Source organism: Haemaphysalis longicornis, unplaced genomic scaffold (assembly GCF_048455015.1).
Source record: "Haemaphysalis longicornis isolate Haplotype H1 unplaced genomic scaffold, Haemaphysalis longicornis Haplotype H1 scaffold_10, whole genome shotgun sequence".
NCBI lineage: Eukaryota > Metazoa > Arthropoda > Arachnida > Ixodida > Ixodidae > Haemaphysalis > Haemaphysalis longicornis.
Genome location: NW_027526204.1, coordinates 108319161 through 108343059, shown reverse-complemented (window position 1 = coordinate 108343059; position 23899 = coordinate 108319161). Strand labels below are relative to the sequence as shown.

At 48.6% G+C, this 23899-nt stretch overlaps 1 protein-coding gene across 6 annotated transcripts in view; it reads right to left on the bottom strand.

The window, feature by feature from the left end:
- Positions 1-23899, bottom strand: part of Pfrx (6-phosphofructo-2-kinase/fructose-2,6-biphosphatase) — a 179128-nt gene that overhangs the window by 88940 nt on the left and 66289 nt on the right. For 2 of the 6 annotated variants that reach the window (XM_077690346.1, XM_077690345.1), the window contains exon 1: positions 20630-21161. The exons of 2 other annotated variants lie outside the window; for them this stretch is intronic. In XM_077690346.1, the coding sequence (XP_077546472.1) occupies positions 20630-20990 (361 nt within the window). In that variant the 5' untranslated portion in view covers positions 20991-21161. Of the gene's footprint in view, positions 1-20629; positions 21164-23899 lie in introns of those variants that run through there. 2 more of the 6 variants (XM_077690348.1, XM_077690347.1) reach the window with 2 other exon arrangements.

Genomic DNA, 23899 nt, shown 5'->3' with positions numbered 1-23899 from the left:
AACTCATGAAAAAGTAGTGACGTCATGAAGAGCCAAGAACGGACACGTTCGGGGTCCTCTCCGACGCAACCTTCTTATATTTCGTGTTAAAAGCACATTCCGTCCAAAGTGACAAAAACAGTCATAAGGAAAGCCCAGCAACAGGAACGCGACAGTTCGGGAATGGCAACAAGGGGCGATTCTTCGAGCGTGCTGACACACGCCAGTCATGGCGTAGCGCCAGCGAAGACAGCTCGGCGACTCAGAAAGCGCGCGAAACACGCCGCAAAAAACGCGCGCTTTTCCACCCCCTTCCTCCAACTCGGCAAACAAGCGGCCGTGCCAGCATGGGGTCCCAACCCGAGCGTTCATCGAGCCGGATTGAGAACCGCCAGAGGAGGAAGACGGGGAGAAAAAAGTTCGCAGCTGACGTCACGCCTACGTCACGGCCAGCGCCCCGCCCGCAGATGTTCTCAATGTCACCTTGGCAGCAGCCGCCGCCGCCAGCGCTGGCAACGCGATGGGATGCGGGGAGGAAAGAGAGAGAGAGAGAGAACCGTTCGCAGCAGCTGCCTGCATCTTCCCGGCTTTTTGTCGGCTGTGGAGACTCACGGCTCGTCGATCACGCGGGCAGATAACAACTGCAGCCGGCGAGGGGATGTCTTCAGCTGATGAATTCTTCGTCAATGACGCACAAACACGCCAACCCGCCCCGAAGGAGCTTTGACGCGGTCGTTCGCCCAACGCGAAAAGGTCGTCGTTCAACTCCACGTGCGGGCGCGGTGAGAATAAACAGGACGAAAGGGTAAATTTTTCCCCACAATTTGGCAAAAAATTGCGAGAGGAAACGGGAGAGAAATATTTCGGCGAATCAGGAGAGAATTCCGAGCACGCGACAATTTCATCGGGAAAGCGTGCTTTTCCGCTCAGCTCCGAAGCGAGGCAGCGTAGCCGACTTTCGAGTAATGGAGTTCGTCGGGCTCTTTGCGCGATGAAAGAGAGCAGCTCACAGACAGCAAGGCGATAAAGTGTGAGCGGCTTGAGGAGACAGTTACGGCGAAATGAAGCATTCCTACGAGATCGCGGGTCCGAAGGGAAAAAAAATATTCCGTACAAAAGAAAACTGATCACAAGACAAGACGCGCAGCATAAGGAAGCTAAGCGCTGCTGACCTCGAAATCGTTGCTCATGAAGTAGCAAGTAATAGTCTGCACTGGTGGAACAAAAACATGCCCTTAGCGGTTATAAAACATGTTTCTTTCGTTTGAAAAACACTCGTGTGACGCTGATCTTTTTTTTTTTTTCGTTATGAATGATCCGCTCGGTTGTTAGTTATGGGTGCGAACATCTACTTTGGTTCTGATCAAACACAAGAAAAACAACAAAGGATACAACGCTTCTAAGACTCGACGTATCTTACACCCACCCCCAGTTAAAAATAAAAATCGCGGTGTGTTCACCAGTGCAGTTAGGCCATGCTACTGCACTAAAAGGGGTGATGATAAAATTCATCCCTCAATTCAAACAAATGGTCCTTGGTAGCTGACTCAGATACATAGGTACGTTACCGGAAAAGGCTCACGGGTACGTCGTCTGCTCCCGCCACTTCTGGTTCGAGAGCTCTCCTGCCCTTCCGTACGCCGGCGGCTTTCACGCGCGCGTGTGTATTGTTTATTAAAGACAATAGTCTTTCTTGAGCTACTAAACCCAGAAATTTTGGTCTGTCTGTCTGTCCGTCTGTAACTCGATTCAGCCACCCGGCCAAAGTAAAATGCTTACAGCGCAATAGTCTTATATACTCAGCCAAATGTAAACGTCTAAGCCCGGTTTAAATGTTCATACTTGTCAACTTTGTTGAACAAGAACAAGACATTACGCAAATATAAGACAGGAAATTATTACACAAGGGATATTTACAGTGTTCCTTTATTAAAAAATTCCTGGATGCTTGGTATTTCGATAGCAAATGGTATTCTACATCTACTGCAGAACAACAAGTACCGCCTGCTGTTGCCCGCGCCACCTCCTGGCGGCATATGAGGAATCACGCGGCAACAGCAAAGAAAGGTTCCACTAGCTAGGTTTCACGTTCTGCTGGGAACGCACGTGGAGCACGGAAACGCGGTTCTATAACCCTTGAGGTCGGCCGCCTCGATTCACGCCCGTCTAGACCGTACTGCAGCGCTGGGAACCCCGCCTCTAGCAGTGGAACGCGGTAAATTCAAATCACCTTGAGCAAACCTTTAGTGTGTTTACCCTGGGATGAGCGCGACGGAACAGGAACAGCATGAGAGGTGAGCGGGAAAGCGAAGGGGGGCATTTCCTTGGCAAATGTCTACAAAGACTATCGTCTTTTGACGAGATTTGCAACGAAAGGAGCAGATACGCGGCCAATTTTTTGTCACAGGGTGCTTAGTGATGTGATTGGGTCGAGTCATTTTGGAGCCGCTTTTGGAGCAGCCAAAAGTAGATTTTGGAGCAGCAAAATCGGATTTCGGAGCAGCCAGAACGGGCATTAAGATTTGAGAAATATTGCTAGAAGGGGAGCAAAACAACCCAGAGGAGCAGCATCCTGGATACACATAAATGTTTAAACAAGTAAAATGCCTTCGGTGCAGACGAGTTTCTGCCGCACAGATGTCTTTTAGGAGTGCCTATGAAATGCCTCAAGACAAGCACCGAAAGAGTTTGTGCGAGTGTGTACATGCATTCACTGCATGAGCCAACAACAGATCATGAAAGAACTTGAAGTTGTATTTTAAAACTGACTATCGGTGTAGCATTCCAATCGGTAGGCTACAGAACGTTTCGTAAAACCATAATAAACGGAACACAGTGACACGCGACAGAATGTACTGAGTGCATTCTATGTAAAAGCTTCTAACGCCCAGCCTAAATGTCTGTTTCTCTCCGGGCTCCCAAGACGAAATCGCATGCTACATGTCCTCTCCGACTTCGACACTCGCTTTCCAATTTTCAGGGGACTAGGTTTGCAACAACGGCAACTCTGTGGCATTTTTGAGCAGTGGGATTGGTCAACCAAAGAATCCATCGCGAGCACGGCGAGAAAGCTTCGCGTTCAACCATCGTCGTCGTTAGACGGAGGGGTGCATGGTTTTTAAATTGTTTTTGTGTCCTTTTTCATTTGCCACGCTGCAACTCTCGGCTGTGTACTTGTGTTTCGCCTCGAATATGTGTGAGTGAGCTTTCCGTTGCGCCGAATCTGGACATTTATAAGCCACTCAACAACGGTATCGCCTATCATATTCAAAAATAAAACAGAAAAGAAGAGCCGAAAACGAAGAAAAGAGCGCGTACGGACACAGCATCTTTATGCTCCTTTTTTGGCATTTTTTTTTTCTTCTGGCATAATGTACAACTCGCTCAAGCATCTGTTTTAGTACTTCCTACTTGCGCTAAAATCCCGGTTAAACAACCCCTAGATAAAAAGGCCGCAGTGAAGACTGCCTTATTTTTGGCCTTCACGCGGTGATCTTTTGTGGTGCTTAAAAAGAACAAAAAACTAGCTTGGCCACTGATGCCGGCGAAGCGGCCACCTGACGCCGTCTGCTCAAGGAGGCGTTGACAGATTCCACCCATTCTCCCACACCACTATTACGTCACTGAGCTAAGAAAAAAAAAACATGAACCATTCCACTCTGGGCCGGCGGACGTCCAGCGGAGCTTTTTGGCACACGACATTGAAGTAACACAGAATTTAGGCCTAACTGAACGCGAGTAAACCAAATTTGACGGGCGATAGCTCCGTTCTCGCGCCGAGATCTATAGCGCAAGACAAAACCCGCTTTTCAGCACTACCCACCCCCCCGCCAGTCTTTGGCAGTAACTAGTTACTAGTAACGCGTTAACGGTAACTAGCTACTTTTTCAGTAACTAGTAGCCGCAAATTATAGTTACTTTTAGGTTAAAGTAACTTGTAGTTTTTTTCTTTCACTTCACCCACGCTCACTCATTGTCATCTACAAAGGAAGTTGGCTTTCCTGCGGGGCGTTTTCGCGTTACAGACAGTGTTAATGACAGTGAACGATACAGCGTTAACAGCAACACTGTTACTTTATTACACAGTAACTGTAACAGCAAATGCCGCTACACTTAATTCTTTTACGAAAAAAATTCCAATTAAACGCTGACGTATACAGTTCATGCTTTCCAATTTTGCGGACTTCATTCAACCCTATACCCCTTAGCTTTCACCTTTCTACAATACGGCTCCTTTGGCTACGAGGATTGTTTTCCCTGCGGAACACCGAGGTGGGAGGTCGATCTTTAAGGTGACACCTTGAAACTTCTTCGTCTCGAGTCATGCGGAAACAAACAAAAAAAAAACAATGTTGCTAGTTTTATACTTGACAACCCGTCGAAGCGAAGTAATTGTTGGCTAGTTCTTCCAAATTGAACAACGTTGTCTTTTGTCTTCATCGCCCCTTTAACGAGCCCTCCGAAAGAAGAACCAACCCTTAATTTTCTTCCTTGTATCCCTCGAACGGTACAGCTCGCACGGCCCCGTTGGCGCTCTCAAAAACCCGGAAATCAACCCGCACTGTCAAGACTTTCAGCGTTGCTTCATTCGCTCATTTAGAACTCATTCCCCGGTGGCGAACTTCATTACGGAAAATAGAACACGATTCGGCCATGGCGCTAATGGCCTGGGAACGTACTTCCGAAGATGTTGCCCGGAGGAAACTGCCTGGACCCTCCCTCGAAAACGTGCTTTGCAAACGGTAAAAACGCTCCCACTTTCTCCTGCATGCGTTTGGAAATCGAGCGCTTCGAAGTAAAGCGGTGAATGTGAACGCAGCAGAGCTTCACTCGAGAATAAGCGAGACGAAGCGAGCTAAAGGAGCTCGTTACCGAGAATGAAAAGCTGCACTTTAGACGCGTCGGTAGTTGCGTACACTTTTGTCTGTAGTTGCGTACAGGCCTGCTACCTTTGCTGTACCCTATAGGCTGCTCCTGAACATAATCGTACCTGTTCACAACCACCAAATCGAGATATGCGGATCACATATACGTGGCATACCTAAATAAGCAAATCCGTGACAATATTTGCGTTTTTTAACCTATTACTAATCATTTGCAAGATGATACGAGTGGCAAATTCAGTGCGGACGACACGTACAGTCATCTGCAAATGAATTGCGAACACGAAAATATGAACCACAACACGTTTAAGTTACCGTCTACCGTGTTTGCGTGATTCGACAGCGCATGCGCGAGTTACCGCGAACGGTAACTTACCGGCACAGGCTTTACCGTCGCCAGCGAGCTTCCTGAGCAGACGAAGTGTACCCTCGCGTCTTGATTACAGCAAATGCAGTGCGCTCGGCGCTTTATGCTTGGTACAGCGGATAAAAGTAACCTTACTTGATGCTGTTTATAACGTTTTTTCTTGTTAAATATACCCAGGAGAACGACAAACGACCATTTTTCTCCGATGGGCGAGCAAACTGGCCGCCCCTACTCGAGCTTATAAGCTTCGCCCGAATCAGTTCGGATAAGTTTCTGAGCTCGCAAAGTGCTTTTAGGCTTCCAAAATTGTGCTGGGCGAAATAGTGTAGGTGACTGAGTATTTCTACAACACATCTTACTCATTTCTTGCCTGAATATTTAGCGCGTGGGCAAATTCTATTTTACCTTGATTCTAACTCTACTCGGCAGATGGCGCCACCGACGCGTTTCCTTTTTAAAGCTCTACAGGTGATAGCTACAGTATTCTCAAAACAACTACAGTTATTGTGAACGCTTCACCCTAAAAGTGAAATATTCAAGATACTTTAAACGAAAGCAAATAGACATGAGCAACAAAATTATGCGTGACTTGCTTTGCGAATAATTCATGAGATGTCGCTACTTTCGCAATGGCGGCCGGAATACGTAAACCGCAAACAGTGTGCTAAAACGTGTCCTACCGTTTTCAGCGGTAAACGGAAACACCGGCTTCCGGTAACACGATAAACGGTACCGCAAACACGCTAACGATATGCTAAAACGGTCCACTGTTATGTTTGGAAAACCACATTTCCCGGCTTCGTTTCTGTAACTAAGCCACACGCGTCATTTTCACTTGCACGGAAAGAAATCGCGCTGTTTGTGTGTTCCGGTTCATATTTTCGCGTTTGCGTTTTATTTGGCCACGATTGTACGTCTGCTGTCGATTGGCAATCGCGCGATCCGACACTTTCGTGTCTTTCAAGTCTTTACTCTCGAAAGCGTGATTTTGAAAGCCACGCGGAAGTCCGCGAGAATACCTCTGACAGTTTATAGCAAGTAGGCTGGGGACATATTCGACCCTTTACTTTTCCTGCGACAGGCCTACACGAACAGGAAGGAACACACGACGCCATCACGCCCGAGCTGATGAGCCTCCCGCCTTGCGAACATACACACGTACGACGCCGGAAAGACAACCTCGGTGCAACTTGCGAAACCGGGGTTTGGAAACCGACGACCAGGAATATAAAACATGCGACGGGACAGCTGTGGGCGGGGCCCGGAGCAAAGAAGACAAAACAGCTACCGGTTCCGTCTCACTGTACGTCTACTGCGATTTTCCCCGTAGTGAAACACAAGCGCTGGCGACAGCCGCTGCACGAAAAAGGCTGCACCTCCCTCGTTTGGGTTAGTTGCAACCACTGCGGTTTAACGAATGTTGCACGTTCTAAGTGCAACCCAGCGCCAAGAAAGTGAAACAGGCGTACAACCCACACAGGCGCCTGTCCACCGGCTGTTGCAGAATCTTTCCCAGAACGTTGGGAGAAAAAAAAAAGTTTTTTCCGATAAGCCCATAAGCCTCGCACAATACATCCAAACTTACGCAGTTAAAAACAAAATGCAGGAGGTTTTCAAGCTGGGCTATTTGGACAGACATTCTTGGATGAAACAAGCGCGAACTAAAACAAAGAGGAAGGAACTGGAACACAAGGACAGCCGCTGGTCTAACTAAAGTTTCATACCAAGAAGGGTGAATATAAACACAACACAAACAATAAAAAAACTAAAAAACCGCGCATGAGCGCAGCACGTTTACAAAAGTCACGTTGATTGACACTAAACTTGACATTAAACCATAGTTGTTATACCAGCGGCTGTCTAGTGTTCAACTTCCTTCAAGTTCGCGCTGGTTTCATCCAAGAAAAACAGCACCTAAACGGCGCTCGCGACATAGCAGTAGCTGCATACGCAGCTAGGGACAATTTAAAACCCTCTACTTCATGTCCCCGTATGGGCAACTGTTCGTTCCGATGCGAGAGCCAATTGCCAACGGTTAAATTCGCCCAGCATTTGTATGCGACGCCTGATACCCCACTTCAGCAAAGAATTCTAGCTGACTGTGCCGCTGAAAACAACGACTTGCTCGCGGAATGTCGTCGAAGCATCGCCCGTACATAATCTGCATAGCGAGCCTATTATAATTCACAGTGCTTACTGATTTTTACGAAATTTCGATAAGTGTTTCCTAGTTTGGCTGTTTCTCTCCAACGTGCGATTAAACTACGGTAGCAAATGCACGGTTATCACCACCCCTTTGTAGAAAGAAAACGTACCGCCATAGTTTCACGAAGTTAGGTTAATGTGCGGATGGCCAAACGAGTATAGGTGTTTTTTTAACACGAAATTCCGGAGTGCACAAACATTTGAGTGACGTCATATCCACCACGGAAGTGACGCCAGTACAACGGAGCAAGCGGCCTGTAAGGGTGGACCCCTGCACATAGGGTCTTCTTGCGGAGAATCAACCTTTAGAACCAAAGAACACGTTAAACTTGGGTTGTTCGTTTTCGGGTTTTATATTTTAACAAGAAAGTGTTCTACGCTGGGATACACCAAGATTTCACTGACGTCATGTCCGTCACGGAAATGACGCCGTACACCTTTACCGAAGCGACCCGTCAGCAGGACGTCACTCGCCAAGCACACCCACAAGACAGCCGCCGACCCGCAAATCATGCTCAGCTGCAGATTTCGCTACACATTTCACTTTCGTGTTTTATCGGTTCCTATGATAAACACAATTTTTTTATTATTATTGTGAAATTGTAGCTGTTCATCTCCGCACTTACCGGAGCTGAACTCCCGCCATTCTCATCAGACTAATCCCAAGAACGTATCCATAAAATATCCGACGCAATACAGTAAAGCTTAACCTGAAAACGAAAAGCTTAATTTGAGCGGAAATTCAGTTAAACTAGCTTTCGTGAAATGGCGTATACCTATACCGTTCTCGTGTATACAACATCTTCGCGCGAGCGAAGTTTCACTTGAGGAAAGTCTCACTTGGGCGCAGTTTAACTTGAGCAAAGTTTTACTGTAGAGTGGAGTTCCGCTTGGAAGAACTCGTCTTCTTGGGTCTCGCCAGAGGTTCGTTCAATTTATGCGCTACTGTATTTCGACAAGAGCTTCGTTTTGCGTACACAAAAAGGACACACCCCACGGCACACCTTCACTCGACCAAAGAGATCATAAACGTATACGAATGAACGACTGTCGCGTATAACCGGCGTAGCCACACAGCATCCCACTTTGCCAGAGCACGTGATTCCGCAATCGGGACGGATACGTTGGTTCCGTGCCATGCACGCGTGCGCAATGGGTAGATAGGCCACCCACAGCCCGAAGGTTCGGAGTGTGGCCCCACAAGAGTGATTGGTCGAAGCGAGAGAAACCACGACATCCACGTCCCCGTCGGCGACCGGGGGTCTGAATTACAGAAAATAGGTGAGACATAAGGGGACAGGATCCGAGGCGAACCCCCCGACAGCGCGTGACGAAAGTGCACGCGACAAGCCATGACCGCTGATGGAAGACCGGTTGATTAGCGGGCCGGGCCGTCACCACGGCGACCTCGGGAGTAATTGCACGCCGAAGTGTGCACCTATATACTCGGAGTAGGCAGCGATAGTCGCTCTAGGCTGGAGGAGACGTAACGCCGTTCGCACACCTGAAGCCGGCAGCAAACGAGAGTTGTGCTTCATCATCATCATCATCATCATCACCAGCCTATCTACGACCACTGCAGGGCAAATGTCTCTCCCATTAATTTCCAATTACACCGGTCCTGTGCTAACTGCGACCAATATATCCCCGCAAGCTTCTTGATCTCATCTGCCCATCTAACTTTCTGCCGCCCCCTGCCACGCTTGCCTTCTCTAGGGATCCACTCTGTTGCCCTTAATGACCAACGGTTACCTTAATTGCCTTCGCATTACATGCCCTGCCCACGTTCATTTCTTCTTCTTAATGTCTACTAATGTGTCCTTAACACACGTTTGTTCCCTGGCCCACTCCGCTCTCTTCTTGTCCCTCAAGATTACACCTATCATCTTCCGTTCCATTGCTCGCTGAGTGGTCCTCAATTTAATTTGAACCCTCTTAGTGAGCCTCCAAGTTTCTACCCCGTAGGTGAGTACCGGTAAGATGCAGCTGTCGTGCACTTTCTTCTTCAGGGACAATGGTAGGCTGCCATTCATTATCTGAGAATGCCTGCCGAATGCACTCCACCCCATTCTTATCCCTATGATTATCTAGTTGTGCTTGAGTGCATTCAATTGGGAGCTCGATTAGTAGAGCAAAATATTTGCAGTGTGCAGTATTCCGCCCTCAGAGCTCACAAGTGCGAAGAAACCACGTTGACGAGTAGACCTTCATTCAGTAAAAGTGCTGGTGTTAGGACATCCGCCCGCTGGGAGGCGTCCTTAGACGTCACGAAAACACACGATTTGGCAGGTGAATCAGAATTTTAAAGGGACCCTGCAACACTTACTACCATCGAGTACTCGGAATGTATTTTGGGGTAAAGTCTATTATCCCAGCAATCTCTTCCTTCAAGTATTATGAAAATCCGTTCACTGTTACCGAAACTACGCGCGATGAGAAATGGTGCATAATTGTTCCCTCTCAACTCGACCGCGGACAACGCGACGAAAGCTGCGTGCTCTCTCCCGGAGAGAGGGGCGGTTAGCGACGCTCTCTTCGGCGGCCAGGGAGTTTTCTCCCTTTCTCCGCAACGTGGAGGGGTCTACTTCCGGTCTGGTGCCGCAAAAAAGCGGGCACGGCTGCCTGCTCGCAAGCGCGCGCTCAGGCTGGTAGGACGCTTTCGAAGCAATAAACATTTGTTGTCGAGTGGTCTCGTTGAAAGGGGAGTACTGAGTCCGTCACTCAAACTCCGCGCGCACTCAAAACACAAAAGAAACAGCAATGCTATGCGTACAGGTTCAGGCATAAAAGAGGTTGGTACACAGCGCCAAAGACTGCGGATCGTCACAGGAAATGAGGAGTGAGCCGCGAAGTTGACCAGCGACAACCAATAGGACAGCCAGGACAGCCATGGCCTCAATGACGTCGTTTAGGTCATGCTAGGGACGCATACTGAGGGAAATTGAAAACAGCGCGGTTGGTTTTTCCGCGTCTTTCACAGCGATTTGCACGCTAACCGCTTCACGTGCACGTGCAATAGTATTTGGCTCAGGTATTCCTGGCAGTGTAATCTAAACGCCGCGCAGGTTTACTTGCACTGCACAAAGAGTGTTGCAGGGTCCCTTTAAGCTAGAGGCGCAGACATCGCCTCTTCCCGTCACCCCTCGCACACGCACGTAAGACGGGAACATACCGAAAAGTAGGTGAAGTACGCTAAGCTATCATGCGCCGCGCCTAGGGAGCTAGGCGCGGCGCATGTAGGCTCCCTAGCTAAGCAGGCCAATCGCACTAAAACAAAGCGAGTTTTCTAGGGCACTCGTGGAAGCCACGACGACACTTACAGTAGTCTCGCGATAATTCAAACTGATAATTCACACTTTCAATTAATTCAAACAAATTTCAAATTTTTGGCTGGCCCGCTCTCCTTTCAACCCTATTTAAAAGCCGCCTAATTCAAACTCCGTCACTCGGTTAATTCGTACTTTCTGCGTGTCCATATTGAAAAATGTCTACTGCTTTACCGTAACTATTTGAAAATTTGCGTGCCTGTATAATCATAACAGTCGAAAAATGAGAAATAAGCGCATCAAGCCTTCAAGGAAAAGGGCGTGGCTAATAAACAAACGTTTGAAACAAAGCACAAGTAAAGTAGACCGCGATGTTTCTCAACTTTCTAACCTTATTTACCGTTTTCACGATGCGAATTAGAAATCAAAACAACGAACAGGCCTCCAAAAACGTCTAAACATGATTGACTGTCCACACTCGTCGAAGCGGTCAAAACCACACGGGCCACTGTCGTAAAAACAAAAAGAAAAACGCCATATCCCTAATTCGAGTGTCAGCAAAAAAAAAAAAAAAATCACGACACGGCGGTTACGAAAGTGACGCGCACGGCATTCGGCTTGTGGACCTTACGCATCTGCTTTCTGTTTATTTTGTGCAGTCGGGGTTTAAAAACGCTTAGAAATTAAAAAAAAATGGGATTAAAATCAATGCATGATCGTATACCCGCCGCGGTGGCTCAGTGGCTAAGGCGTTGTGCTGCTGAACACGAGGTCGCGGGTTCGATTCCCGGCCGCGGCGGCCGCTTTTCTGACGGAGGCGAAAAGCAAAAACGCTTGTGAGTACGAGATTTCGCCGCACGTTAAAGATCCCCAGGTGGTCAAAATTAATCCGGAGCCCTCCACTACGGTGCGCCTCACCGCCTGCGTTGCGTCGGCGCGTTAAACACTGCAATCAATCAATCAATCAATCAATCAATCAATCAATCAATCAATCAATCAATCAATCAATCAATCAATGCCTAATCATAATGAGTGCTCTCGCCTTGCCCAGAGTCTTATATATGAGAACTATACTGATCATTCAAACTTCTGATAATTCAAACAAAACCCTGGGGTCCCTCCTTCGAGTTTGAATTATCGCGAGTCGGCTGTATTTCGATTTAATTTGCGGGTCACGCGCGCTCGTCGTCGTAAAAAAAAGAACACGATTACTGCCACTCTGGTGGAAAGACGGGGGGGGGGGGGGGGGAGGGGTGAAAGGAAATCTTGCATTCCACCCCCCAGACTCGCACCGCGGGCGCCCAACGTAATTAAATCTGAAAACCGGGAACCGCGAGAGAAGGCGCCGGAACACTGCTTGAGCTTCCAGCATCTACACGCAACGCCGGGACTGCAAAGGTCGCCAAACGGCACGAACGAGAGAATCAGCGCAAATGAGAATACGGAACCAATACAGCGACACGAAGCAGATATACGGCCACTCCGCCGTATGTACAAGCTAATTAAGCGGCGACCTTTCGGAAGAAGGCGCGTGTCGGCGGAGCCTAGCGAGCTAACCGATCAGATTGACCGCGAGGCTGGCCTCGAGACAACCACAACCCGCGGTCGTAATAGGCCTCTCTCCCCGCGAAGCTCAGCGCGCCGTTTGTTTATTCGAGCGGCTACGTGAGCTTGCTTTGGTCGTTAACTGTTAACTGCGCTCGCTCTCTTTTGCGGGCGCCGTTTGGTTGCTCCCTGCAGGCTAGGCCGACACACCGGTACAAAAAGTAAACAAATAACACGCAGGAAGAAGCAAACATGGGCTGCGGTAGAGGGGGCAGTGGTGCGTGAGAAGTAAAGCGGTATTGTTTGTGTTCCGCACGACAAGCAGAAAGAGTTTTGTTTTGTTTTGTTTTCATTTTGCGGGCTCACCGCCTGTGACAACGTCATGTTTCGTCTGCAGCAGCCCACACATTTGGCGCCCAACGTGAGAATTCCCGAGGCCACAGGGCAACGTGAACACTGTGACGTTGAACAAGTGAAAAGCATAATGTTGAACATGTGAACACGTGAACGCAACGCGAATACTATAATAACGTTGGTAGAAAAACGAGTTTCTGCACCACCCAGAGTTTCATAGCAACTACAGTAATACCTCGTTAACTCTCTAACTCACGTATCTCGAAAAATCGGCTAAGTCGAAATTTTCCGCGGCACCGAACCATTTCCTTCCTATACGTCCAGTGTATTTGTTGCCATTTATTTCGAGGTATTTTTTCGGACCAAGCTGCGGATATCTCGAAATCTTGACTGACAGCGCAACGAAAATTTCACCGCCGCGGACAGTTTCACAAGATTCACGCACGATGCTGCCGCGCCTACGTCACTCGATTTTTTTTCTCGTTTAGCCGCGCCTACCGCAAAGCCGATGCTTTTCCCGAACGTGAAATCTGAGCCTAGAGGCATATCAACTTTGTCCAACAACCCTATGGGACGTCATGCAACGGTATACACATGCGCAGAGGTACAGCAGGATGAGCGCGTGACAGGAGGACTTACGGACGCCGAAATCGTTGAAATGCCCAAAAAAGGAGATCTCTCTCTCTCTCTCTCTCTCTCTCTCTCTCTCTCTCTCTCTCTCTCTCTCTCTCTCTCTCTCTCTCTCTCTCTCTCTCTCTCTCTCTCTCTCTCTCTCTCTCGAACGGTGAACCGCGGCAAAACAACACAGACCCGAAAGCGCGGAACGCTAAAGGCCTTACTGGAATTACTGTGCACTTTAATCACGCGTGCGTGTCAACATACTACACAGAGCCAGTGCATCACGTTACGGACGCCACACCTATAGGTGTAAGAAGTGTCTGCATTCTTCTTAAGTTTCATGATAGCGGATGGAAGAATGTAAAATCAACGCATGGTCAGAATCATTGCGGCATGCCAAATACAGGGACATCTGCAATTACGCGCCAACAGCTAGTTTCAAGAAGCTGAGGAGTCACTATGCTGCCTGATAATCGCTAGATAGAGCACGATGGCTGAAAGGTGAGAAACGAGTGCATGCGCTGCAAGTGACACGTAAAACAAGGATGTGCGAATATTCGAAATCTTCAAATTCAAAAAGGAATAGCCTCCTATTCGACTCGATGAACGAACCTAACAGTGCGCATTTGAAACGACCCGAAATTTCGATTACTGCTTGGCCCATTCCCGAACAAATGTCGGAGAGCTTTCAGTTAACTCATTATGTGAGCCATATGGTAACGAAAAAAAAACCTGTCCCCTCTGTCGCTTCTTTTCACAGCAAAAGCTATATTAATCCGGGTACAAACCCAGAAAACACCTCGTTAGGTCAATGCCTCGTAGCGTCCATCTGACCTTCAAGCTCAGCCAAGGTCAAGCAAGCGCCTCGTGCGGTTCCGGACCCAAAGCGTCTAACCGCTCGTTCGTTCCAAGGGAAAAAGGGTGCCGACAGGGGGCAAGGGGGTAAGAGTTACTGCGCGATCGTGCCTACAGCGCCGACTTCGCCGAGCACATTCTTGTGTTCTGAATTTCCCTCTTCTGAAGTCGTAATGGGGAGGCCGCGTGTAGTCCGAACTCAAGCTTCGCTTATCCCCTACCTTCACAACGTGGAACAGCTCACGGATTTTTTCGCGTGTTTTTACGCATGATGTACTCATGCCAGCTGCGGGTTATTCGCCGTTAGTGTTCGAGGAATGCCACCGTGCCAATCTACCATGGTCCCTAGACATATTATTTAGGGACCATAAATCTACGCTCCATCTCACCAGATAGCTGTAGCATGGTAAAAGCCACGAAGCGTGCAGCGGCAGTGCTCCTGCGCAGCGACATATAGCGCACTCATTGCGCGTAATGCTCCTTGATTACATCACTGAACTAGGCATTGTTGTATACATAATGCAATTTACGCTGCCTCTTTATACAATAATGCAATTTACCTGTTAACCTCTTTAAGAGGTTAACTCTTTTGCTTTAGTACTGCAATTTAATTGTGTTCTTTAGAAGTTCCGCCTATGGAAAAAAAAATCCGCGTTAGGTAATTTTTTTATTTCCCTTGGCAGATCTAACGTGATGCCTCCCCGCCTGCCTGTGGCGCAGCATGAAAAAAGGCTACGGCAAGCGACGGTACGACTGAAAAATAGATCGGAGCGCACCTTCGATCGAAACAACGTTCTCCGTAATGAAAAAAAAAAATGTAGCATGACCCAAAGCAATTTGAAGACAGAACGGGGCTTACTACTAAACTAACAAAGGAACGAAACATCCAGAGTCCCCGCGTGTGGCGCAGATTTAAACGCATTGTGGATCCGCATTTCACGTATATACCAGGTCTATATACACACCGACACCGAGGCACATATTGGTTTCGTAATTGAGACCTGCACGACGAAAAGGTGACCCCGTCGGCGACAAGGTTGGGCTAATCCCCACGGACGTCGACTGCAGCTCTCTCTCTCTCTCTCTCTCTCTCTCTCTCTCTCTCTCTCTCTCTCTCCTCTCTCTCTCTCTCTCTCTCTCTCTCTCTCTCTCTCTCTCTCTCTCTCTCTCTCTCTCTCTCTCTCTCTCTCTCTCTCTCTCCTTACTCTTACTGTTGCGCTCCACCAAGTAATTTCCATCCAACCTTCCGCGTAAACCCTAGGGACCGCGGCGCGCGCAAAAAAACCCTAACCAACTCTTTTTCATTAATACCAGTGCCCGACGTTTGTTTATTTTACTCCCTCATACCCAGGCTTTGACGCCGCGTCAGGTAAGGTTAAGCAGGTTTATCTAACCGACAATGCGACACAGACGCGGGACACATGGGAATCGCTGCAAACGCGATACGCGAGCGCCGGGATTATGGGAGGATTAATAGTGGGTATTCACGGGGATTAACGGAGGGTATTAGCCGGAATCACGCTAGTAACTTGCGGCGCATTACATGACCGAGTTCACATATGTAAACGAGGTTATATATATAAGTTACAGAGCAGAAGAAGGTAACGCTGGATGTAGGGACGGGGTTAAAGACGAAAAAGCCACCGCAAGCATGCGGCGCGGTTGCACGAGACACGTAGAACAGCAAGCATAAACATGTTTATATATATATATATATATATATATATATATATATATATATATATATATATATATATATATATATATATATATATATATATATATATATATATATATACAGAAAGAAATGCCGGCAGTCTACAACGCCAAAGAAGGCATAGGGGAACAGTTAGACGATTTATTACCGTTAGTGACGTTACGTTATTTTTTATTTTATTATTAATTACGTGAGAAAGAAAGAAAGAAAAACACGCGCCCAGAGTGGGGACCGAACCCACGCCTTTAATAAATAAACGGTAATAAATCGTCTAACTGTTTCCCTATGCCTTCTTTGGCGTTGTAGACTGCCGGCATTTCTTTCTGTATTTCCTAACGAGCCCCTCATTTCCAAACCATATTATATATATATATATATATCCTCCTTCCGTCCTAAAAACGCGCAAAAGTGAAAAAACTTTTTCAGACACGTTTTATTTGGCGTCTTGCCTATGGAAACAAGCACAGAAAAATTACAAAAAAACAGTCAAATTTTCATGGTACCCATCTGGGTACTCAGGGTCTCAATTTGTGTGAAACGCAAGGAAGCAGTTGCGGTTATGCAAGCATACACAAACATCACACATCAGGCACCTGGAATGCCGATGTGGTCTAGAGCTTTTTGTAACACGAAAGTGTTTTATTCCTGGATACATAAATATTTGAGTGACGTCATATCCGTCATGGAAGTGACGCCGTACAACGAAGCAAGCGGCCTGTAAAGGGTGCACCCCTGCACACAGGGTCTTCTTGCGGGGAAGCAACCTTTAGAACCAAAGAGTACGTTATACTTAGGGTTGTTCGTTTTCGAGTTTTATATTTTAACACGAAAGTGTTTTATGCCGGGTTACACCAAGCTTTCACTTGCGTCATATCCGTCACGGAAATGATGCCAGTACACCTTTGCCGAAGTGACTCGCCAGCAGGACGTCGCTCGCCAAGTACACCCACCGACCCGCAAATCATGCTCAGCTTCAGATTTCACTGCACATTTCGGTTTCGTGTTTTACCGATTCCCGTGACAGAGGAATCAACCATTTTTTTTTCTTTCTTTGTTCTAATTCTCTTTTTCCCTTTTTTAGCCACTAAGCGTCAAATTGCTGAAACATTTGATGTTGTTTAATGGCTCCATTTGAAGTCGGAATCGATACTGGGTTTAGAAGGTTACACCCCGAAAAGTTGCTAATAGTCTCACGACCTTAGCCATCACGAACCGGTAGGATCGTTTACCACGACCGTAAAAATAAGCTTAGTATTCTGCAATCAACTAAAGTTGCCACACCCCGCTGGGAAATCAATCAATCAATAAATCAGTTTGCTTGAAGCATTCCGGTGTACGGGTTTTCCGGGAGCAAAAGAAGCCAGCGACTATTTGAAAGGTTCCTCGTCGCTCGCGTGCACAGCGGCAATTTGGCAACTAAACAAATGCGGCCCTAGCGCGAAACGGAAGCGGCCGCTCCTAATCACTCGTGATTGGGTCAATGATGCTAAGCTCCGCCCTACGCGCTTGCCGCACCCGCCTTCCGGCATTCGGTCACTGCAAGAAAAGAAAAAAAAAAAAGAGAGGGTTCTGCCCCCTGAACGGAAGCTGCAGGTTTTGCCGCTCGCATAGAAGAGAATTTGCCGCACTGTGGGTCAATAGGATGGCCACCAGGCCCTCTTCTGGAGAATCGCCTTTTCGCGCGTATAAGCAGCACCAAAAATTGGAGAATTTCAGTGGCAAAGTAAAGGTTCGGATAATAAGCGGGTTTTTTTTTCCTTTAGTGCAGCTTCACGGCAATGCGCGTTGTGCCGTGAAGCTCCTACGCAGTAACACTGACTAAGCCTTCGGTGGCAGCGATTGCGCAAAATATACAAGGACAGGGAATAAAAAACAAGGTCGAGCCCACTCTAACAAGTGAAATTTATTAGTGAATTGTGACTTTCGCCTTGGAGTCAGTGCATTCTACTTGCTAAATATACGCCTTTTCTGTCTACGTAATATGTGATGTGTTGCTCGAGCAGTAGCTTTGCTGCAGCCTTTCCTGTATGAAATGTGCGGGCAATACGCGAGGATTTTTTTTAAACACGGAAGTTTTTTTTATGCCGGGATCTACCGAATCTGACAGACGTAATATCACGGAAATGACATCGCCAGAAAAAGTTCCATCGCCGCAACGGGAGAAGCCAGGCGCTTTACAAATTGGGCTATGAGCTGAAGCGCAGGCAGCTGTGTGAACGCGCCATATATATCCTTCCTATAACCTTCTCCATTTAGATGGTGCTGCCGTCTAGGAGAGGTTAAATGAACTATACTCGGTTACAACTTAAGAACGGCACCGAAGTTGCCGCTGTGCCTTATCACCGCAGCCGGATGTCACTCCACGCAGCACAAGTAGCGCGTTACTAGGAATATTTTGAACATGGCACGAGCCGTTTTTGTATCTTTTTGGACCTAATATGCTTATAAACTACTGCAGCGACGGCAAACAAACTACGTGAGAAAAGGCAGACGATATGACGCATTATTGGCCGTCTCCTTTCAAAACGCGCGCGCCCGTTGACATCCGGGTCCGTCGCTTAGGCGGAGTGATACCGTACATGAGCTGGTGCCGTTCTTAACTTGTTCCCGAGTATAGCGCATCACAATACTCATCAGCGTTGACAGGTGGCCCCACCTGAGCTCTTCGCAACGCAACCGTCTGCCCTACACTCCACGAAGCAGGAACGCGGTGGTCGCACATTGCCAAAGCGACGCGCCAGCAGGTCGTCGCTCGCCAAGCACACCCACAAGACAGCCCCGCAAATCATGCTCTTTCGCTGCAGCGGACCATGACTTCATCAAACGATTCGCTGGCAACCCGTTCGCATGGTTTGCGAGCGCGTGTGGTTTCATTCGGGTTTATACGCAGTGCTCCGGCGCGTGTAATCCAGTGTCTAATGTTGATGCATCTGACGGTGGAACACCGACGAAATATAAATAGCGATGTGCAAGTTCATATCGATGCAGAATAAACATTCAACTGATCCTGCGAAGGCACGTTTCACTTTCGTGTTATACCAATTTTTATGAAAGAGGGATCAACCACATTTTTTTCTGTTTCGGCGGGCTGAAACAGGGGGGGGTGCGGGTTATATGCAGGGGCGGGTCATATACGCGCGAAAATACGGTACCTGCCTCGCGTATACCGCAGGTGACGTCCCTGACTTCGCTAAATTCACTGCGCCGAAACCGATTCTTGCCAATCCCGACGCCAATTCGGACGTACAGAATCCCGTAAAAATAAGCCGTTCAGGCGGAGGAGAGAGGCGGGAGACTGGAGCGAGGCGTGAAAATAAGATCAGAAACAACGCCGAGTTAGCAAAGGGCAGCGTGTTGCCGCCCCACTGTATTTCAGCATCATCATCATCACCAGCCTATCTACGCCCACTGCAGGGCAAAGGCCTCTCCCATTAATCTGCAATTACCCCGGTCCTGTGCTAACTGCGACCAATTTATCCCCGCAAACTTCCTGATCTCATCCGCCCATCTAGCTTTCTGCCGCCCCCTGCAACGCTTGCCTTCTTAGGGACCCACTTTAATGACCAACGGTTATCTTGCCTTCGCTTTACATGCCCTGCCCACGTCCATTTTTTTCTTCTTAATTTCTACTAATATGTCCTTAACACACGTTTGTTCCCGGACCCACTCCGCTATCTTCTTGTCCCTTAATGTCACACCTATCATCTTCCGTTCCATTGCCCGCTGAGTCGTCCTCAATTTAAGTTGAAGAGTTTCTGCCCCGTAGGTGAGTACCGGTAAGATTACCGGCACGGATAAGTACCGGTAACAACGGTTACCTACCCTGATATAAGTGTAGGTAACCCTTGTTTAGACAAGTGGACTAAGGAGGACAAAGGAGCCTCCTTGTCCATTCGTAGTTACCGCCGAACAGTGCGAACGGCCAGTAGTGCCGATAGCGTACGGGATACCCTGAAGTCCGAACATCGATCGTCAGTTTTTGCCGCCGTTGTTCTCTCAAATCGGTGTTTATCGCATAAATCCGAAATGTTCGAAATTTCGCCGGCGCAAGTTTTCGGGTTCTTTCGTATTAATCGGAAACCCCAGAGCTATAGTTATAACCCCTGCAGCTATACCTTCCAATGCAACAGTGTTTCGAGGACGTTCCCGTGTTTCTCGTGCACTACAATTACGGCCGCCGACAGCACATTTCAAATAAACGCGGGACCTCTTGCGATCGAAGCACCACATTCCAGCCACCCCATTTCAACGGCTTGTACTGCCGCCAGTTTCGATACCTCGGCGACCAACTCTTAACTCACGTGCATCAAAGCGAAGATTTCTATGTCTTAGTGGTGGCGCATGTAGCGTCGAAAACGCACTGCGGGAAAGCCGACAAACTATGACGATGATGGTGATCGTGGACGAATTAAAAAAAAAAGAGAAACGCTGCCTGTGCTCGGATTCGAACCTCGGTCTTCGGCGTTACGAAGCCGACGTCTACCCGAATGCGCCATTCGGACACGGACGAAGCAGTTTGGATTTTGAGAGGGGTGCATGGACACACAAAATAAGGCAGGAAAGTCGTGCACCCCTCCGCCTAACGACGACGATGGCGGGACGCGAAGCTTACTTCGTGCGGAATCGAATGGCGAAAGGTCAAAGTCAAAGCCGTTGCGATCAAATGTCCAAACTGCGTGCGAGCCAAAGTGAAAGCACACCGAGTCAAAGTCCAAACTCGGACGACAACCAAGCAACCTCTCAGAAGAAAGCTTCGCTTTCAACTATCGTCGTCGCTAGACGGCGGGGAGCGCGATTTTTACACGGTGCCTCCGCTCTACTCTACGTACAGTACAGGTACCTGGCTTCCAGTTCTTGGGCCGGCAGTAGACTACGCCGTACTGCCCGGTGTGGCGGCACTCGACGCGGCAACGATGCCGGTAGCTACCGTGCGGCTGCGGCGTAGGGGCGGGCCAGTTCGAAGCGCTTTTCACGCATGCGAGCTGCTCTGGAGCGGCACGGGGACTCGTGCTCGGCGACACCGTCTCGAAGCCGTTGCCGCCCAGCGAAATTTCGCTCCGGCGGCGAACCTGCGACGTCGCTGACGACGACGGTCGCGCGACATCTTCGACCGAGGGTAGCGTAGAACGAGCTGCACACTCGGGCTGTTGATGCTGCTGCTTCTGCTGCTTGTGCGGCGGCCCTCCTTTCGACGAAGACATGACGTTTTGGATCCCAAGCCGAATCCGAAAGAAGGAAAAGTTCCGCGGCGTCTCCGCCGGCGCCGACTCGGCGGTCGAGCCGCGGTTCGGCCCGGCGGCGGGCTCGGCTGCGCGTAAACAACCGCCCAGCAGACGATCACACTCGCTCAGGACGCCGCCATCTTGTGAAGGTCACGCGCGCAACGCACACACGCCGCGGGAGGGCGAAAACCAGCGAAAACATCGCTTTGTTGCACCGCCGCGCCATCTTTCGGCAGGTGGGGGAATCGGGCGAAGACACGAGTGGAGGAGGGAGAGGGGAGGGGGGGGGGGGCGTCATTTCGTCTCCTTTCTCTTCGTCTTCGCCGCTGAGGCCACGGGTTGGCGCCCAGGGCCGGCGGAACACAGCCGCGGCGCGTTAAAATGCGCCGCCGAACGGGGTGCCGGTCGTTATGACTTACAAGGCGGTGTTTCGGTCGTGAATGATTGGTGTTTCGCGTATTTTATGTGTTTTGTGTGTTTTATTAGGGCCGAGGCCGTAAGTGCCGCATTTTGCGAAAACCCGTCGTCGTTATTGTCTGCACAAGGCGGCAGCAGCTGTACAGTGTAAATAAAAACACGTGTCACCCAACGGGATTTGAACCCGGGTCTCCACATTAGCAGCCCGTCGCGCCAAAGGTGGCGTCGTTGTTGGTGTTTTTTTTTTTCTTAGCGGCACGTACCCCACTTTGGGGATTGTCCAGGAATGGGGGGGGGGGGGAGCCTTGAAGGGTGATGTGCCCGCTTCACAAAATTCACAAAACTGCGAATTGAAAACGTGAAAGTTGTAGAATCGTGCCTGCCACGTGACACCCGAACTTGACGGTACGTGAGTATAACAGGTGCACACCAGCCGCGCGGAACTATGGTCACAGGGAAACTGTGACGTGTGTCAGTCTGCTTGCTGACCGCCTTAAGTCGAAGAGACGAAAGCGAAGAAAGACACGCAAACGCGGTGTAGCAGTAACGAGGCCGGTCGAAGCAATTCCCGTTCCAAAGCGAAGAAAGATACACTAACACCATGAAGCAATAAAGGAGTTGTTCAAAGCAGGGATCCTTTCCCGCCATTTAGCTCTCAAGACTCAAAATAACACCAAGGGACGTACAAGCCGCGCAACTGAAACGAACTGGAGGTTTTAGCGAAGAGAGAGAGAGAGAGAGAGAGAGAGAGAGAGAGAGAGAGAGAGAGAGAGAGAGAGAGCAACTTTGTTGTGCGTCCGGTATGAGGTCATGGGAAAAGGAAGAGGTTCGAGATCTTCCTCAGTCCTCTTCACCCTTTTAGGCGGCAGCCAGGAGTCCTTGGTCCCCGGCGGCGCCTTCAGCCATCCGGACGAGGTCTGCAATGGCATCACAGGAACCGACCGCTCTGCAGCCGATTGGGAAGCCTTGTTTACGGTTAGTGAACCTAGATGACGCCACCATACCGTGGCAAGCCGTTTTCTGCTTCTGCTTTGTTTTTCACCGCACTTGAACCTGGCTCGTTTTTGTTCAAATATAAAATAATCGTACCGTGAAACATCGTGCTCACTCAAAAAATAGGGTCACGTAAGTCACCGTTGCTTGCGTCAATCGGCCAGTGTCGTCTGAGACTACCGCAAAGCGCCGCAGTGCTGTGCAGCTAAACCAAGCATAGTTCGGGCAGTACCAACAGCAGTATACGCATCGGTTCTTCTACGTTTACGTGTGCTTTCGTAACGTCCACTGTTGGTCCGACTATTCTTACTGTTATGAAAAGAATGTGACCTAAATTTAAGCGCAAAAAGCTCGTTCGGCAAGCTTATAAGCTCTGCCTAATTTGCGTTTGCTTTTGCCGGTCTCCATCAATCGCAGAGGTGGCTGGTATGACATCACAGGTTCTGTTTCGGGAAATGAGTGAGTGGGTCGCATGGCCATTCCCTTTTTTTCCCCGATTATTTGAGCGAAGTTTACGATAAAAGTGGTGTTACGTATGATTCAAACGAGACAGTCTTTCGAATTAACCAAACTTGTGTTTTGTCTTCATGGCTCCTTTAAGGGAGCCGTGACAATGCCGCACAGCAGAAGAGCTGGGAGGGGCTTCATTTCTCTGAATTAACATTCCAGAGCTTTGATTGCAACTTTTACATAAAATTGTAGCTGATATCAATCATGGCGTGAAGGAATATCAACTCTTAAGGCATACGCTTTGTGAGGTACGAAAAATCGTCGCGAGGTGCTCACAATCGCACAAAAAAAAACGGGGATGACACACGGAAGGCCTTCGCCTTCCCATTTTTAGAAAGCTATAGGCGCTTCCGTAATTTTTTTTTATCATATGTTTTTACAGAATCACCCATATAACATCTCCGAACGGGGAAACGGGAAAGGGGGGGGGGGGACGAGGATTGAAGGCGGAAGCGATGTTAATACATTCGTCAATGACCACCATGAACGGAGCACCACAACGGAAAGAAAGGCTTGAAAAGGGAGACAAGGGCGAGGTGTCAAGTTTACCGACCTGGCGGATGGCTAGGTTTAGTTAAACATTTGAGATATATATCTGCATGCAAAAGAACTTTGAAACGGAGATTTGGAGGGTGGTGGGGAGGATAGATGTTACTTCCGAACGCCCCAGACGTCCAGGATAAATTCGATCACAGCAGAAAGGAGGCATTACTTGTCATATAATTCACCCATTTATTTCCCTGTTCGGTCAAATGTATCGTGCACAATGATTCGTTTGTTTATAAGTTCGTCAGTTACCGCTTATACCACCTTTTCCACATAACGGCACCATTGCGCATGTCTAAACGACTACACAATCAGCGAATCATCACACGCATCTTTGGAGAAACAAATTCATTCAGTTCATCGGCTTTGCCTCGTGCCATAGCACTCTGGAATGACCTACCCGACGTCATTGCCAATTTAAC